Source organism: Gekko japonicus, unplaced genomic scaffold (genome assembly GCF_001447785.1).
Source record: "Gekko japonicus isolate JY-2015 unplaced genomic scaffold, Gekko_japonicus_V1.1 scaffold26, whole genome shotgun sequence".
NCBI classification, from domain to species: Eukaryota; Metazoa; Chordata; class Lepidosauria; order Squamata; family Gekkonidae; genus Gekko; species Gekko japonicus.
Genome location: NW_015174844.1, coordinates 1780327 through 1798346, shown reverse-complemented (window position 1 = coordinate 1798346; position 18020 = coordinate 1780327). Strand labels below are relative to the sequence as shown.

General features: G+C 42.1%; 1 protein-coding gene across 1 annotated transcript in view; it reads left to right on the top strand.

Moving 5' to 3' along the window:
• Positions 1 to 15333, top strand: part of EFCAB2 (EF-hand calcium binding domain 2) — a 41013-nt gene extending 25680 nt beyond the window's left edge. The window contains exons 3-7 of the mRNA XM_015424416.1: positions 1130 to 1202; positions 11489 to 11568; positions 13216 to 13258; positions 13352 to 13418; positions 15218 to 15333. Of these exons, the coding sequence (XP_015279902.1) occupies positions 1130 to 1202; positions 11489 to 11568; positions 13216 to 13258; positions 13352 to 13418; positions 15218 to 15333 (379 nt within the window). The remainder of the gene's footprint in view (positions 1 to 1129; positions 1203 to 11488; positions 11569 to 13215; positions 13259 to 13351; positions 13419 to 15217) is intronic.
• Positions 15334 to 18020: the final 2687 nt, after the last annotated feature.

The window sequence follows — 18020 nt, the reverse complement described above, 5'->3', positions numbered from 1 at the left end:
CAAAGCTATGAAAGTTTTCAAAAGTTAAGGCCAGCACCTTTAATTGAACTCAGAAGCAAATCAGCAATTAATGAAGCTGACATGAATATGTTTATCCATGCATGCTGTCCAACAGCAATCTGGTAACTGATTATATAATTCTTGTAACTCCCGAGTTTGTTTTCCTGAGTTTTTTTCAAAGTCATCTCTACACAGAGTACATTCAGTAGTCAGGCCTGGAAGTTACAAAAATATGGATCTAGATAACAAGGTCAGATCAATCTAGAAGGTATGCAGCAAGCGTAGATAGAAAAAAACACTCTTAGCAACAACTCCAACCCAGGTCTTGTAAAGCAGGCCAAATTCAAAGAGTATTATCTGCTCTGATTTACCCCATCAGTCATGGGTAAGTCAGCGTCATGCAAAATGATGCCATACTCAACTAGCATCACCTCTTTTTTATCTGGATTCAATTTTATGTGCTTATGTTTTCTGGTTACTGATTTCGGTAACACTCAAATTAATGAAATGTAGAGCTGGGTGTTGTCAGCATGTTGATGACTTCCTACCTCAAATTAGTTAATCTCATTCAAAGGCCTAATATAGATATTAAATAATACTAATGATGATTCTGATCCCTGTAGTATCCTATTCAGCAAATACTGCTGAATCTTTGCTGTAAAACAGTGAACAACAAAAAAGACATGTCATTCCTGTCACTCCAGCTCGGTGTTTCATATGGTCAAGAATAACATGATCACCTATTTTAAAGTATGCTGAAAGGTCTACAGAATCAACAAAGAGGCACTCCCCGTCCTTCTGTAGATAATGTGTATTGTCTAATGTATTGTCAACTCCAGAACCAGGTGTGAAGCCAGAGTGGAAAGTGTCAAGAAACATTCTCTGCCTTTTTATGCATTAACAAAACCTTGCCTATTTTGAAGCAGAGAAGCAATTATGATATTTAATTTAATTAAGATGTTCTGATATTAAGAATCCATTTGGGACAGTGAACACATCTTGAGGTTTCATTGTGAAAGCAAAGAAGCAACATATTTTCCCCTATGCAAAAATATCAGTTTTTAAAAGCTGTCGAATAAAGATTTAAATTACACTGTAGATTTACTAATGAAAATGCTTTTTCTTTCAGAGAGATTGGCACAATTATTAGGTCACTAGGTTGCTGTCCAAGTGAGGGGGATCTACATGATATGCTTGCAGAGGTAAGTTCTACAATTTTACACCTCTAAACTATGCAGGGTATCTGATCCCCCCCCCCAACATTAGCAGAAGTGAGAAATATAATGCATAGGATTTTCATTCATTTGTTTCGTTTGCTTATCTTTCTCCATCTTCTTCAGCGACATCTTTGAAGCTGAAACCTTTAACAAAGTTTGCCAAAAGTCTCTAAAGTCTACAAATCGCCTGTAATTTTCTTGTAAGTTCCTTACTATAGTCCCATTTTGCTTTCAGTTCTGCCCCCCTTTAAAAGGCATGCTTTAAGTCCGTTTTTATTTCTGGGGGGGGGGTTCCCCGCCCCTCCCTCACTTACTTTAGGGGGACTTTCAGCCATTTCTCTGGTTCTCGTTTCAACCAAAATCACTCTCAATGTAGATCATGTAGATCTAGCCATCAAACGTGTAAAACGTGTAATGCCTGACCTCCACTCGCTAGTCCCGGTGTGCGTCTCTGAGTCCAGTACTGGAACACAGCAGTGAGACCGTCGGGGCATCGGAACACCTCAATCCACTGGCACCGTGCTGGGGGAGAGGCGATCCTCAGTGCCCCATGGCTAGGAGTCCTTCACAAGGGCCCCGGGGGGGCGCATACAATCGCACTCCATCTCATCCGCCGGCTCACGGATCGCGTCCTCGGGAGCTCCCGAGAGACGCATCCGCCATTAGATCGCCAAAACCGGAAGTCTCCCATAGATTTTTCCCATAGGCCAAGAAAAATCACTGGAACTCGGCATCTGTTCTTTGAGAACCTAACATAAATATTAATAATGCTAGGCAAAGTAAGAATATTATGCTCACTAGGATTCACATTAACATTAGTCTTGTCTGACAACTATGCTCTTTCTGAATAGGTCTAAACTTTTGGAATATTCACATAATTTTAAGTGGAAATTAAAGTTGTATGTGGTGTGTGCAAGGCTAACAGAGCTTTGTTAAGAGAACACACCGGTCATAGCGAACACCTTCTTCTAACAACCTAAGAGGCAACTCTATACATGGACATCACCAGATGGGCATCACCAAAATCAGATTGATGACTTGCAGTCAAAGATGGAGAAGCTCTATACAGTCAGTAAAAACAAGACCTGGAGCTGACTGTGGCTCAGATCATGAGCTACTCATTGCAAAATTCATACTTAAACTGAAGAAAATTGGGGAAACCACTAGGCCATTCAGGTTTGACCTAGATCACATCCCTGATGAATATACAGTGGAGGTGAAGAATAGGTTTAAGGGACTACATTTGATAGAGTGCCTGAAGAACTATGGACACAGGTTCGTGACATTGTCCAGGAGGCAGCAGTCAGCACCATCTGAAAGAAAAAGAAATGAAAGAAAGCAAAGTGGCTGTCTGATGAGGCTTTACAAATAGCAGAGGAAAGAAGGAAAGTGAAAGCCAAAGGTGAAAAGGAAAGATTTACCCAACTGAATGCAGATTTCCAGATAACAGCAAGGAGAGATAAGGAGGCTTTCCTGGATGAACAATGCAAAGTAATAGAGGAAAACAATAGAATGGGAAGGACTAAAGATCTCCTCAAGAAAATTGGAGAAATCAAGGGAATGTTTATTTATTTATATTTACCTTTATATCCCGCTCTCCCCACCATTCGGCAGGCTCAGGGCAGCTAACAACACATAAAAAAACACATTAAAATGTTCCATGCAAAGCTGGTCATGATAAAGGACAAAAACGGTAGGGATCTAACAGAAGCAGAAGAGATTAGGAAAAGATGGCAAGAATACACAGAAGAACTATACAAGAAGGACCTCGATGTCCTTGACAACCACGACGGTGTAATCACTGACCTCGAGCCAGACATCCTGGAATGCGAAGTCAAATGGGCCTTAGAAAGCATTACTAATAACAAAGCTAGCAGAAGTAATAGTATCCCAGCTGAGCTATTCAAAGTCTTAAAAGATTATGCCATTAAAGTGCTGCACTCAATATGCCAGCAAATTTGAAAAACGCAACAATGATCACAGGATTGGAAAAGGTCAGTTTACATTCCAGAGAAGTTCAAGCTGGGTTTCGAAGAGGTAGAGGAACTAGAGATCAAATTGCCAACATTCGCTAGATTATGGAGAAAGCACAAGAGTACCAGAAAAACATCTACTTCTGCTTCATTGACTATGCTAAAGCCTTTGATTGTGTGGATCACAACAAACAATGGCAAGTCCTTAAAGAGATGGGAGTACCAGACCACCTCACATGTCTTGAGAAACCTGTATAAGGGTCAAGAAGCAACAGAACTGGATATGGAACAACTGATTGTTTTAGCATAGGAAAAGGTGTACGACAAAGATGTATATTGTCACCTTGCTTATTTCATTTATATGCAGATTACATTATGCGAAATGCCAGCCTGGATGAATCACAAGCCAGAATTAAGATTGCTGGGAAAAACATCAACAACCTCAGATATGCAGACGATACCAGAAAGTGAAGAGGACCTAAAGAGCCTCTTCCTCAGAGTGAAAGAGGAGAGTGGAAAAGTTGGCTTGAAACTGAACATAAAAAAACCCTAAGATCATGGCATCCAGCCCCATCACTCCTTGGCAAATAGAAGGGGAACTCGAAGCAGTGGCAGACTTCACGTTCCTGGTATCCAAGATCACTGCAGATGGTGACTGCAGCCATGAAATTAAAAGACGCCTGCTCCTTGGGAGGAAAGCGATGGCAAACCTAGACAGCATAATAAAAAATAGAGACATCACCCTGCCAACAAAAGTCTGCATGGTCAAAGCAATGGTATTCCCAGTAGTCATGTATGGCTGCGAGAGTTGGACTATAAGGAAGGCCGAGCACCGAAGAATAGATTCCTTTGAACTATGGTGCTGGAGAAGACTCTTGAGAGTCCCTTGGACTGCAAGGAAATCAAATCAGTCAATCCTAAAAGAAATCAACCCTGATTGTTCCCTGGAACGCCAGATACTGAAGCTGAAGCTCAAATACTTTGGCCACCAAATGAGAAGGGAGCACTCACTGGAGAAGACCCTGATGCTGGGAAAGACTGAAGGTAAAAGAAGAAGGGGATGGCAAAGGATGAGATGGTTAGACAGTGTTATCAATGCAACAAACATGAAATTAAGCGAACTCCGGAGCATGACAGAAGACAGGAGGGCCTGGTATGATGTAGTCCATGGGGTCATGAAGAGTCGGACTCAATTGTGCGACTGAACAACAACAGTGGTGTGTGCATGGCACATTCTTAGGTGGAAAAGAGGACAACATGGTGCCTTACCTCCAATAAGCATACCAAGGGTAGTGGAACAGATAAGTGTAGCTAAAATACAGTGGATGTGGAAGGCCATACAGTCATGTGGACAGGGATGTTTTGCCATGGATAGCCTTATTCACTTCTCTCAGCATGATAGTGTGTCCCTTTGGTCTAGCTTTGCAGCTTTTCCCCTTTTGCTAACACAGCAAAATTCTTTGTAAGACAAATAATTATTCTAATGCAAAATGGTTAGCTTCAATAGATTGGCATGAAACATGAGGTTCTTTCCTTTTCCCCATAAAGCAGTTAGTATCCTTTAATATGTTAGTATGCTAGTTTATTCCTTTCTGGGTTTTCCGTTAGTAGTGAGACATTATTCCTGTAGTTAAAATGATTGTTTTGTTGTTCAGTCGCACAGTCGAGTCCGACTCTTTGCGACCCCATGGACCAGATCCCGCCAGGCCCTCCTATCTTCCGCCGTCCGCTGAAGTTGGCTCAATTTCATGTTCGTTGCATCTATGACACTGTCTAACCATCTCATCCTTTGCCGTCCCCGTCTTCTTTGACCTTCAATCTTTCCCAGCATCAGGGTCTTCTCCAGTGAGTGCTGGAGAAGTGCTGTACCTAATCAGTTTTAAAGAAATGTGTGGGGTCCCTTCCAGTAAATAGCATCTTTCAGGAAATATTCACATGAGGAATTTTCATGGTGAGGCTAATGCCCAGGTAAATGCACATAGAATTGTAACCTTAGAAATGCAGCTTCCCCTTTACAATGAAACCCTAATGGCTGTTTGACTTTGTTCTGTTCTATGTGTTACTGTCAGATTACCTGTGTTCTCATCTTACATTTAGTATTCATGTTGACTCTTCAGATAAAAAATAAATTGTTCTTCGATATTAGTGTTACATTGTTTTTAAGTGAGATGTTTCAGCTATTCCAGTGGAAGTTGATAAAAATAACAGCAATTTGTTCTTATAGTAACTAGTATTTTATAGATATTAACAAAAAAGAAAAAAGGGCAAGTAAAACGAATTGTGAGATAAACAGATTTGTTCAGAAAGGAAAAGGATGTAAGCAAATGTTCTACGAAACATGTAAAAAAGAAACAGTCTGTTCTGAAGCAGAAACATTTTACATAAATGAACAGTTAACCACTAGAGGACAATGTTGAGTTAATAAACCTGTCCACTCTTGCTTGATTCATGTCGTGAAAGACTTGGAAATACCATGAGAATGAATAAACTGGATAAATAGTTAGTATAGATTTTTTTAAACTGTAGAGTTCTGTACAGTTGTTGAAACCCTCAGTTAACTAGGTTATCTTCAGTTTAAGATACAAAAATGCACCCTTTTATTTTCCATTAATGGTTAATGGTCCCTATTGTGGTAATATCTTGTGGTAATATCTGGCTTTTTATCCCACTCTTCCGAGAAGCTCAGTGTGGCATATATAGTTCTTCCATGATCTTATCCTCACAACCCTCTATGTGGTAGGTGAGGCTGGAGAGAGAGTGATGGGCCCAAGGTAACCCAGTGATCATCATGGATGAGTAGGCATTTGAATTTTAGTCTCCCTGGCCCTAGTGCAACATTCCCTTACACATGCTGCCTGTATTTAGCATATACAGACAATATATAGATGCCTGTATAAAAATAGAATATCTGCCTGTTAATGATGCAAACATGGCATGATCAATAGATGTACAACTGCCTGTTCCAAACGTGGCCCAATAGAAACCCCGAACTGCTTTTTCAAATTAAAAGACAGCTGGGCAGATGTGGTCTCACCCCTGAATGTGGTCTCCTCCTCCCTATTAAACTGCACTTGCATCCCAAAACCCAGACTCCTATTCTTTAAAAAACTTGAGTGTGGATTTTGTTAGGCCAGCTTCTGAACTGTAATAATGTGCATTCACGCTCCCTTGCTTGTAAAAGCAAATTCAGTAATGCACAAATAGGACCAAGCCACAGCCATGCTCTATCTCTTTGATGCAGAGACTTCGAACATCTCCCATTCATAGTCTTCACCATGGTGTTGCAGCAGAACCCTCCTGTTCCTCTTACATGGGCATTTACACATCCACAAGCTGCTCCCTAGTGTGCAGCTGCTGATTCTTCCTGTCCCCAGCAATAGCCACCAGCTGTGCAAGGGGCCCAGCAGTCACCTCTTGAGCTGCCACAGTGCTGTCCAATCACTGTTGACCCCAGGCCTCAGCATCTCTCCACTCATGCCTGATCTCCAGCCACTCCCTGTCAATGGCTGTCTACATGGACAGGAGGGTGGGAGAACTTGCTGTACTGGGCGGGAGGATGTGCTGTGCTGGGTGTGAACTCCACATCTGAAGACTAGGCAGCTGCTCTGAATCCCCAGCCCTCACTGGCTACAGCATCATGGGCCGGGCCAGCGTTCACCAGTAAAGCACCAGTCTCCCCTGTCCGCCCCCCACCCATCCGTGGAATCAGACCACTGGGATGTCTCATCCACACCTGGTCATCATGGGTTGTTTCTGATGCCTGGCTTCTACATCTCGAAGGGGTAAGGGTGCAAAGATTCTCAACACCAGCAAAGAAGGTCAGGGTAATGGAGCCTAGGGGTCAACAGAAAGCAACATGACCCTGCACCACACCCATGGCCTCCTCACACCCATTCTCATTCACTCCTGCCACAGACCATACCCCCTGGGGATGAGGGTAAGAGATGGGGCCTAGGCCCCAAGGCATGGGGAGACCCCCATGATCTGAGCTCCTAAAGTGCCCCCAGTCCTCCCAGCTGTTGCACAAGTCTGATGATCCCCCTTTGCTGTCACTGGACCCCGAACTGGGTGGACAATCTGCCACCATGCCCTGCCTCCCTTGGGGAGGAGGGGAGCAGGTTATGTCGCCACCCTCCACTCTCCTTTTCCTGGTCAGGCAGCTCTCTCTCTCTCTCTGGGTGCCACTCCTTCCTGTCACCAGTTCATCCTCCTCAGCCTCTGCTCGTGTTCCTCCTTTTATTCCCGTTTTGTGCCACCTCTTCCCCTCTGTGCTTCACCCTCCACCCCTCCTCTTGGCCCCACCCCACCTTCTTAAGCAAGAAAGCTGAGCTGTGGGTGTGGTTTCCCATCAGCTTCCCTCCTCCGGTGTCCGATGCTGCTTCGACCATGCACTTCTTCCCCTCCAGGATGCCCTGAATTGGGGGTGTGCCCTTGCGCCGGGCCACAGGCCCGGCACAGTTCCCTCCCCTCTTCCTGAGGGTTCCCCTCACTGCAGCAGTCGTCCACCAGCGGCAGCTGTGTCATGGCGGGCTGGCGGTGTTTCTCCGGGGCCAGGACAGCTCAGTGGCATTCCGGCGGATCTGCCTTCCTTTCTGGTAGGTTCCTTGGGGGCTGGGGCTTGGGGAGTTGGCGGCGGTGGAGTCCCGAGTGGCAGCGGCCACCCCGGGGGAGGCCCGCCCTCGGGACACAAGCCAATAGCTGTTCCATCAGGATAGAGGCCCTTCCACTCACCACCCCTGCAAAGGATTTGACTGCACTGTATGTCTGAGTGGCACAGCGTTGCAGCAGGAGGCACTATGGCCAGAGCGCTTCCACCTTGACAGGGTGATCATCCAAGCCATCTGTAACAGTTGCCCACCCCCAGGACTGTCTCCATTCTGTAGAAGGTGTTGCTTTCCCTCTGATTTCTTTGTACTGGTTTGTTCTAAGGAGTGGTGGCCAAGGTCATTGTCCCCACTGGAGGGTCATTGTCCCCACTGGAGGGGGCTCACTTGGTAGGAGGCAGACAGCTGTCTTTCTCCCTGCCACAAGTAACTGGGGCTACCCCCTGCTCCCATACCTGCTTACAGGGATGAGTCAACAGATCGTGCCGTCTACAACCAAAGGGTCATTGAGCAGGTGTTTAGCTAACTAAAGATGTGCTTCCACTGCATGCACCACACAGTTGGCCACAGGGCTATACAGCCCCTGGGCTTCACCAAGTTCTTTGCTCCACAACATGACTGTCCAACAGCTGGGGGGACCAGGAAATAGGCCACTGGAGTCACCAACTTTGTAAGGGGAATCAGGTCCACAGGGGTCTGCTGGTCCTCTGCATTTGCTTCACCCCCTGCCCTGTCAGTGACTTGTGCTTCCATTGGGTGTGCCCATTCCCTGAGTGTTTGTGTGAGCTCTCACTGTGGTCTAAGTTGCTAAGTCCCACAATCACATGGTGGACCAATGTAGCTCAGTGCTGCACAACTTGGCACCTGGCCTGACTGAGCACAGACTGGGGTTTATATTGCCTGCTGGAGTGCCAGAATTGGCTGAAGGGGAGGGGAGAAGTTTGGCCAAGGGCTAGTGGGTGGTGGTTGCACCACCCCTCAGCATCCTGTGATCCTTGGAGCATTGGGGGTATGGCAACTGGTGGGGGGTGGTTTCCTGGCGTCCATGGGTGTCCATGGGCTATGCTGTGGTTTTTGCAGGTGGAACTCTGTGCTGTTGCCAGGAGATGTTCATGGGCTGGGGTGCCTTAGGATACTGACTATCTCCTGCCACACTACCAGGCTGGCCCCCTCCCCTGCTAGCACAGAGGGTTGCTCTACCAGAGCCTCTGACAGAGAGCATCAGTGTGGCATATTTCTTGGGGATACGCTCCCCTAGCATATGATCAGCTCCTTAAGTGCTCCCCCCACCCAGGAGTGTGCTGAAACTCTATAAGCGGGGTCTGGATCACAGTTCCCTCTAAGTTGCACTAGGGGGCTCAAGCGCACAAAAGTTTAACAGACAGCTCAGAGGTTGAGAGCTTCTGCTCAGAAGATTTCTTTTGGGATGGGAGCACCTCCTGGGGGCCATAGAATTGGACCCCTTGGTCCAATCTTTTATAAACTTGGGGAGGGGGTTGAAGAGAGGCACAAGCAGCTATATGGCAAATTTGGTGCTTCTACCTCAAAAAACAGCCCCCCCCCCAGTCCCAGATATCCCCAGATCGATTCTCTGTTGTAACCTATGGAGCCTATTGACTATAATGGTCCCCATAGCCTACAATGGAGCTAGTATGCTTTTCAGTATGATTTGTAAGCTGCCTTGAGTCACAGGGAAAAGTGGGATATAAATATTTGAATAAATAAGTGGTTTGGGCAGGTTGATAACATTTAAGTCGCTTGTTTGTTAGGTTACTCAGAGTTCTGACAGTGATTGTTCCTTCTCTGTTATACTTGACCTGTAATGCTGGTTGTCATATTTCACTTAAAAAAACAACAGCAAAGTAGACTGCAAGAGTCCCCCCCCCCCAAGTGCTGGTATGTTTTCTAAGGCTCAGCACAAGGTGACAGTCCAAGGCCAAGTCTACCAATATAGTGGACTGGGGTGGGTAGACCTGTTCTACAGAGGACAGGTCTACCAATATAGTGGAAAGGGGTAGGTAGACCTGTTCTACAGAGGACAGGTCTACCAATATAGTGGAAAGGGGTAGGTAGACCTGTTCTACAGAGGACAGGTCTACCAATATAGTGGAAAGGGGTAGGTAGACCTGTTCTCTGGAGGCCAGGTTACCAATATAATGGGGTGAGTAGACCTGTTCTCCAGGGGCTAGTTCTACCAATATAGTGGAAAGGGGTAGGTAGACCTGTTCTACAGAGGACAGGTCTACCAATATAGTGGAAAGGGGTGGGTGAAATTTGACTCAATTCTGTTTTCTGTTATAATGTTTAAATTATTCTTTTTTATTTATTTTTAATTGGTTTTTACATAACTTACATAAATTACATTCCATAAACATTGTTAACAATTAAAGTTTTAGAATTTACATTGTTTGCTTTTCAAGACATTGTTAACATATATTAAAGAGTCTTAGAAATTTAACTCTTCATCCATTCATATACCTTAGCCCATCTTCTGTTAAATACTTTTTCATTTTTATTTTGCAACCTCAGGCTCAGATTGTCCATTTGTTCTAAATCTAGCACTCTTACCACTAACTCCTCCCTTGACGGTATCATATCTGATTTCCACTTTTGGGCCAATAATAGATCGCGCGGCAGTTATTATATATACCAATACGTATCTGTCCTGCTGACTATACTCCTTAGGTAGCATATTTAATAAATATATTTCTGGTCTTAACGCTAAATTCTTCTCCATTATTTCTTGAATTAGTGTCCGCACCATTTTCCAAAAGCCCTGAACTTTATTACAGGTCCACCACATGTGGTAAAATACTCTGGTTTCTCTTCAGATCACATAAATCTTTCGCCCATTGCACGGTTACTTTTGAACTTAGTTTTGTACAAAGGATGGTAACAATCGCAAAATAGTAAATGTTGTTTAAGCATTGGTGAAAAGCTGCATAAAGCGCTAATGTTTTGTGCCAGCCAAGCCTCTTGTGGAGTCAATGATGTATGCCTAACTGGACATGTACTGCAAAATCACCCCATTGAGCAGATCTAAGGTTGCCAACAGGACTGGAGAAAAATGCCCCTTTAACAGAAACTTACTGGGTGTCCATGAGCAGCTGAAGCTTTCCATGGCACAAAGGTAAATAGCATCCCATGAAGGGGTGGCACAGTTTTGCTCCAGGTGGTTCTAGATAGTGTTCCTGAGGCCCACAAGGACTGGGGAGGGGATAAACAGTCTGGAAATTTCCCTTCTTCTGTGATGCAGTAACGTCTCAGGGTCTTCAGCAGGGTGATTTCCCCATCACCCCCAAAATAATTTACACAATAGTCAAATGTAGACTTGCTCACAACTTTAATGCTACTAGCTTTTTTCGCTCACAAGGTAGAATTTCTGCTGACAACACTGTGGATCTTAGAGGGAACATTGGTCTGGATTACTTGATATTTTGTACAGAGAAAGTAAGGTCTGTTCCCAAGGCAATGTATAGGTACCCAGTGTCGCTGGGGAAGGAGAGGGATGTGGGTTGGCCTCCTCTCTAGCCATTTCTGTGGGATAGTACAGCTGCCCCATTTAGCAACATCAGTATATTGAGTCAGGCAGCATTTTTGCATTTCTTTTACCGTTTCATGTCATAATTGCCTTGTTTCAGCTTGAGAAATAGTTCTCACATATCCTGTGTGTGTCACATTCTTTGTTTTTTAGGTGGAAGAAGAAGAACCAACTGGATTTATTCGTCTGGAAAAATTTCTTCCTATGATGACTAGAATATTAATGGAAAGAAGGTAGCAGAAAAAAATTAAATTGCGCGAGTTGGGTAATGTGTATGTGGCTGATTTTAATTATAATCCATTCATAGTTGCATGGATAAAATGTTTTTAAGATAAATGATATGAAAAGTCGGTTTTGCTTTAGGCAACCACTAAAATGGGGGACAGGGATTCTAGATAGGTAGACAGACAGATACTAGTATACTTCTTATTATACCTTATTGGCTTTGTATATGTCTTTCCATATAATTTAATTAAGATGACCTTCATTCAGAGGTGAACAGTTTTTACAGCAATTATTATTTTTCCTATGTAATTCTTGTGTCTTAGTAGATGGATAGGTAGATGTAGATATAATTGATTTCAGATTATAACATAAATTTATTGGAAAGATATGCTGAAAAATACATCACGTGTACAGTATATGTACCTCATTAATAGCACAAAGGTTATGAAGCAAAATTATTTTTTAAACCTGCAATAGTTTTTTTATATTTGAAAATGGACTGTATGGGTTTGGGTTTAAATTTCACATTAGCAATAATAAATGTTTTGCTCAAAAACTTCCTGAGGCAATCTGTTTAGTCTTTATGTCACAGATATGTCTGTTCTTCAGTAGAAGTGCCTTGTCCAATTATTATAGAAGTCAAATGGCACTTCAAAGACTAACAAAGGTTGTTTCAGGATGAGCTCACAAAAGTGTATGCTGTAATACATTTTGTTAGTGTTTATGATGCCATTGATTTCTGCTTTATTTTTGCTGCAGCAGACTAACACAGTGAACCCACTGGAATTATTGTAATTATTTTAGTGTTCTTATTTCTAAAAACGAGTGTCTGTTTGGGAGTCATTTCTTAACATGCTAGCCTTTACTGTTAATCCCAGATATGTTGTGGCTAGCATTGTTATTCAATCTTTAGGCAAAGGCAGTTCAAAGTGCAACATTTTCCAGGGCTGAGTCCAGGTACTAAAAATACGTTTTGGGGCAAAGTCTGGTAAATCCTGGATTAATTAAGCCTAGAGGTTTGACAGTTCCATTTCCACACTGCTTATTTTGGAATGGAATATAAAAACTGCACATGTTGTCCTAAATAAGATGTTCACTGTAGAGTTGTGTGATCATGTTTGTTTCTACTATTATTGACCAGTTCATTTCAGAAAGTTTAGGGTCATTATACATGGTGTTGGAGTTCTGTGGCTAGAAATCCAAATGTATTATGGGGGCCTAAAAACACCTCCGGGATGACCTGGAACTAATCAAGGCTGCACTCCTGAGAAAGGGGAAATTAACTTCTTTCTCTGTAGCCTTTGCCCAATCGAAACTGCTTGACAATAACACCCTTGGAGGGCAGGAAAAGTGAATTACTCCTTCTCCATTGCTACAGCCCTACCAAGTACCTCTGCAGCAGCTTCTTAGGGGCTATATAACAGGTTTGGCGTTCCAGACACAGAGCAGTTTGGCTCTTAGGATGGAATATAACACATCAAGCTGCAGACCCTTTAAAAACATGGCACTAAAATGACGTTTCACACCTTGATGTTACACCGATGCCATAGATAGATATATCAGCCCAAATGGGATGGGGGGGAGGAGGAGTCCATTTTCCAAAGTGACCCTTCACATTTATATTACAGCATTATTTACTTATTTAATTATTTCAGATACCGGCCAATTCCAGAAGATATTCTTTTACGTGCATTTGAGGTCTGTACCAAGAACACAAATCTACTTACAGGGGGAAATATTTGGTAAACCTTGAAGCAATAGGAACAAAAATTTACGTTCTCTTATTTTTAGGTTTTAGATCAAAATAAATGTGGACATCTTACTAAAGAGGAGTTGGTGAAGTATATGACTGAAGAAGGTAAAAAGTCTTCATTACAATTAGCTTTACTTTTGAAAAAAAATAAGGACAGATCCTAGTATGGTACCATGAGCACCCTGTGTGGGAAGATATGGACCCTGGGGATTAGCAGCTGGAGACTCCTGAGCAAAACATCAAGCCAGGGGAAAGGGAGCAGGGGATCAGTGGCTGGAGGCACTTTTGTGAATGGTGGGTAGGCCCATCAACCCCTTCCCCACTTGATCCTTCAAGAAACCTGGTTGCTGACCTTATTGGCTTCATATTCTGTATACCTTCCTAACACTTGTCATATTCATACACATGAAAGTATGAGATAACATGTTTTACCACTTTTTTGACACTTCTATGATCCTTTTGCACCTTAACTGTACTAATATAAATCATGTGCATTCCTGTATGTAATTTACACCTATCCTTTGTTTGCAATGAACTTGGGAAGCATTCAGAGAAAAACTTCATATATGATGTGCTTCACTTAAAGTATAATAGGACCACTTTCAAACATCAGATTTCCTCACTAATCCTATTTGGAAACCTGGAAGAAAAAAATTGAAACACTTCATAAAAGAAAGATCAATATGAGTGGTTCCGATTCTGGTTTTGAATAATAATTTCTGGAGTCTGTTTATCTTTGGGAGCTCTATTTTAAAAGTTTCCAAAAATGTACTTGGGGATGGGCTGTATTTATTACGCCAAGCCTAATTCCGAAGTCCAGCTATCACTAAGCAAATACATATTTGTGGCAGCAGAATCAAGGCTTGGATTCAACAGAACATTTCAGAAGGCAATTTTCTCCCCCTCTCCCACTGTAGCCACAAATGCTCCCTGTAATGTTGTTCTGGGGGACAGGGCCCCCAGGAACAGCACTTTGGAGAGCATTCTGGGCTACAGCAGAGGGTGAGGTGAGAAAATTAGGTTCCACGGACAGAAGTCCTTCTGTCTGTGGAAGTGCTCCATTGGATTCATCCCTGAGTGTTTACAATACCCAAACTTTGAACCCAGGATGCTCGAAAGCTACCATAGGCTGCGAATGAAAACATCTATCTCTGTTAATCAACGACGTTCATATGGGGGGATTATTTTTCTATCACAGAAACGGTCTGTGGAGAAGAAAATATTTTGCAGTGAAAGCCAAGTTGTTTGCACCAACTACTTACAACTGTAGTGTTTCATATAATTTGTTCTCTGGATCAATTTTCCTTTTCAGAAATCATTGGACATTTTTTTATCACAAGACATAAAATAATTCGTTATCTGGATCAATTTCCCATCATTAGACTTTATTTTTACCACAAGACATAATATTGGCTGGGGTAAAAATGCACATCCAATGATGAAATCTATAGATTTATGGGGTGGTTTTATGTTTTTCTGTTTACAGAAAGAAAGCTGAAGTGGCTGTAGTTTGGGGACACTGTTTGCTAATGAGCAATGGTACATTGTCCTTTTAGGACAATGTTGAATCATTTTTGTATGTCATCTGCCCCAAAAGTGCAACAAGGTGGAGTATCTCCCCAGGCCATTTCCAGATATTTTTAAGCCTTCATTTATTTTAACATAACCATAGGATTGATTCAGACTTTTGTGGTAGGAAGCCCATATTTGCCACTTATATTTGCATTATACTTACAGGTGTTCATATATAAAATGGTACAGGTACATTCTAATATTGTATGGAGCAGATATCAAATAATTATAGCTACTAGTGATGTAATGAAAGAGCAAAGAAAAAACAAATCACACTAGGAAAATTAAACAGTAGAAAACATAACATGTTATAAATAGTCTTTCTGTTGCAGGTGAGCCTTTTACTCAGGAAGAAATGGAGGAAATGCTCTCTGCTGCTGTGGATCCTGAAACAAATACTGTGCGCTACAAAGATTATATTTCAATGATGGTTGTGGATGAAAACTAAGCACTTCTTATGTAATTTATGGATCTGAACCTTCTACTTTTTACATGTAAACTAACTTTCACTGAAGTTGTGCTGTATTTACTATGAGATTGCTGCAGAATCCAACTTAGGCTAATGTTGAAATAATTTACATGTGGAAATATTGTCCTTTTTACTTAGTAAATGAACGATTTCAAAAAGGTGGTGGTTAAAATTGTGAATCTCTTTGGAAAAGAAGTTGATAATAGGATGACAAGACATAAAATTCAAGTGATAAATATAGAAAAGCTTTAGTAGATCGCTTTGAGGACAAAACAAATTAATAATGATTTAATTTATTTAACGTTTAATGAATTCTGATATCAGCAAAAGGAAATAAGCAAATATATGATGATATAGCTAATATTTTGAGTTAACTGAAAATTAGATTTCATATTTAAAACTGAACCTTACTTTTGCTCAGTGTAGCTTGTGAACTTAAATATTATTTATTTATTTTTAAAATCTAAACCTAGAATACACTGTTGTTAAGGAAGTTCTGCAACTTTCTGCTCAGAAGTCATCAGGAAACTAGTCCTTTGTTAAAACCAGAAATCTGTGGGGGGGATTTTGTTGCAAGTATTTTCTGGAAACTAAAGCAGAGCATTGGCAAGGACCCTTGACTTGGTAACACTCCTTTACTATTGTTTCAAAACAAGCTGTTTGTTGACTTTCAGGTATGTTGTAAGGCCTCTCTTTACACATGGTATGTTTTTAATCCATCCTAGGAAACTGGATTGCATCTGCAAAGATTCTTCTGAATGAACTGTGTTTGTGCTTAAGGTCTCTTCAGAGATTAAGACATCACAACCGATTGTTGATATTGTTTAATATTTACCTAGAAGTAGCGGGGGGTCTCATTAGGACTTGGGTCCCATTGTGCTTAAGGTTTTTTAGAACAAGTACACTTGGAAATGTATTTCTGCCCCATGAAGTTTGCAAACTACAACCTAAGTAGTAGATGAAGGCTGCAATCCTAAACACAATTGTGTTGGAGTAAATCCCTTTGAGCTCAGTGGGAATTATTTCTGAGTAAACATTCTTAGGATTGTGTGGAAGTGTGCATTGGCACAAGACCTGCAGAAGGGGCTCCCAGAACAGAAGCAAGTGAGATGATACCTTGTACTGAGTCAACTACTGTCTGAAATGCTGGAGGCATAAAATTTTGAGTTGTACAGAAAGGTTCATGATTTCCTTGGTGGCTTTGCCTTTCCCCCCAGCCTGCCTAGCACCCCATCTTTGTTTTCTTTTCCTAACAAGAGCTCAGAACCCCTCTGGTCTTCTGGTTCTGTATGATGCTGTACTTCAGTCACAGTATCTTATCTATTTGTCAATTTTCCATTACATTTGCTGATGTCAAGGAAGGGGAGCATGTTACGAGGGAATTGCAATTAGGACGATTATTATGAGATTATCAGGAAACTGTTATCAGGAAACTGTTGGCAAATATGAACTGTGCACTGGAAACGTTTGTGCTATAATAGTATTGAACATACACTGCACATTTGAGGAAATGAGCAAAAGGCTCCATATAGATGCAAAACTATGATTTGTTTTCATGCTGATATGTAACTGACCAAACAACAGTTGTACCAGTTATATGATTTTCCCATTCAATTCATATTAACTGCATGTACATAGTAGGACAAGAACAGTAAATGTATAAAGTAAGACCTGAAAAATAAGCTTTGAGTTTATCCTATGACAAATGCATTTACCTTTACAGAGATTTTATTAGAGCTAACTTCTAGTTCTTCAAAATCCATAGTCCCTTACTTTAAGGCATCTGGCGTACCTCAGATATTACCTCCCTTTCCTCGTGCAATTCTTTGTGCAGGCAATGCACATGACAGGGTAATGTGTAAATGTATCTTCCACATATACCGAAATGCAAAGGTGAAATGTTTGCACGCCATCATCAGCAACTACAGGGTCATACATTGCTGATATGTGAATGTTCTAAGGAACTTCAACATCATAGATCTAATTCCAAACCAGGCCATAGAATGTGAATTAATAGATCTGCAAAACGGAGCTACTGACAGAGGGGGGAATTTCTCTATAGACCTAAAGGAAATCCAAAGTTTTCAGAAAAACTTCAAATCTAAAAAAGAATGTTGGGGACGTAAAATTCCCCAAGTTAATAGAAACTACTCCTGTAGCTTTAAGAAAAGGATTCCCACTGATCCTGCAGTGACCATTTTGGAGGTTGTTAACGCAACTGCAACAATATTGCTGAGCCTTCAAAGTCCTGGTTTCAGTAAAGCAAACCATGGAGGCAGTGGATGTGGATTTGAAAGCCAAAACAACCTTGGCAATGGTCCTGTCCCCCTCCCCTGTCATGTTGCCTGACAGGGGTCTTTTTGTCGAAATTAGCATAACTTATTTGCATATGCCACACCCCCTGACATCACCGGACGTGTGTCAGAAGGCAACACCCACCTCTCAGGCTCCACCCCAAAAATCTCCAGGTATTTCCCAACTCACATTCAAACCTGGGTATCCCAAATCCTTGTCTGAAACACTAACCACTACACAATACTTCAGGGGGCAGCAGCTGCTGAGCGTTAGCAAGCAGCTGGGCCTGCATGAGTTATGCAAGTTGCATGGTGTCAAGTTGTCCAGTGTCTGCTGTCAGGCCTGACATGCTCTCTTCCCCCTGCATTTTA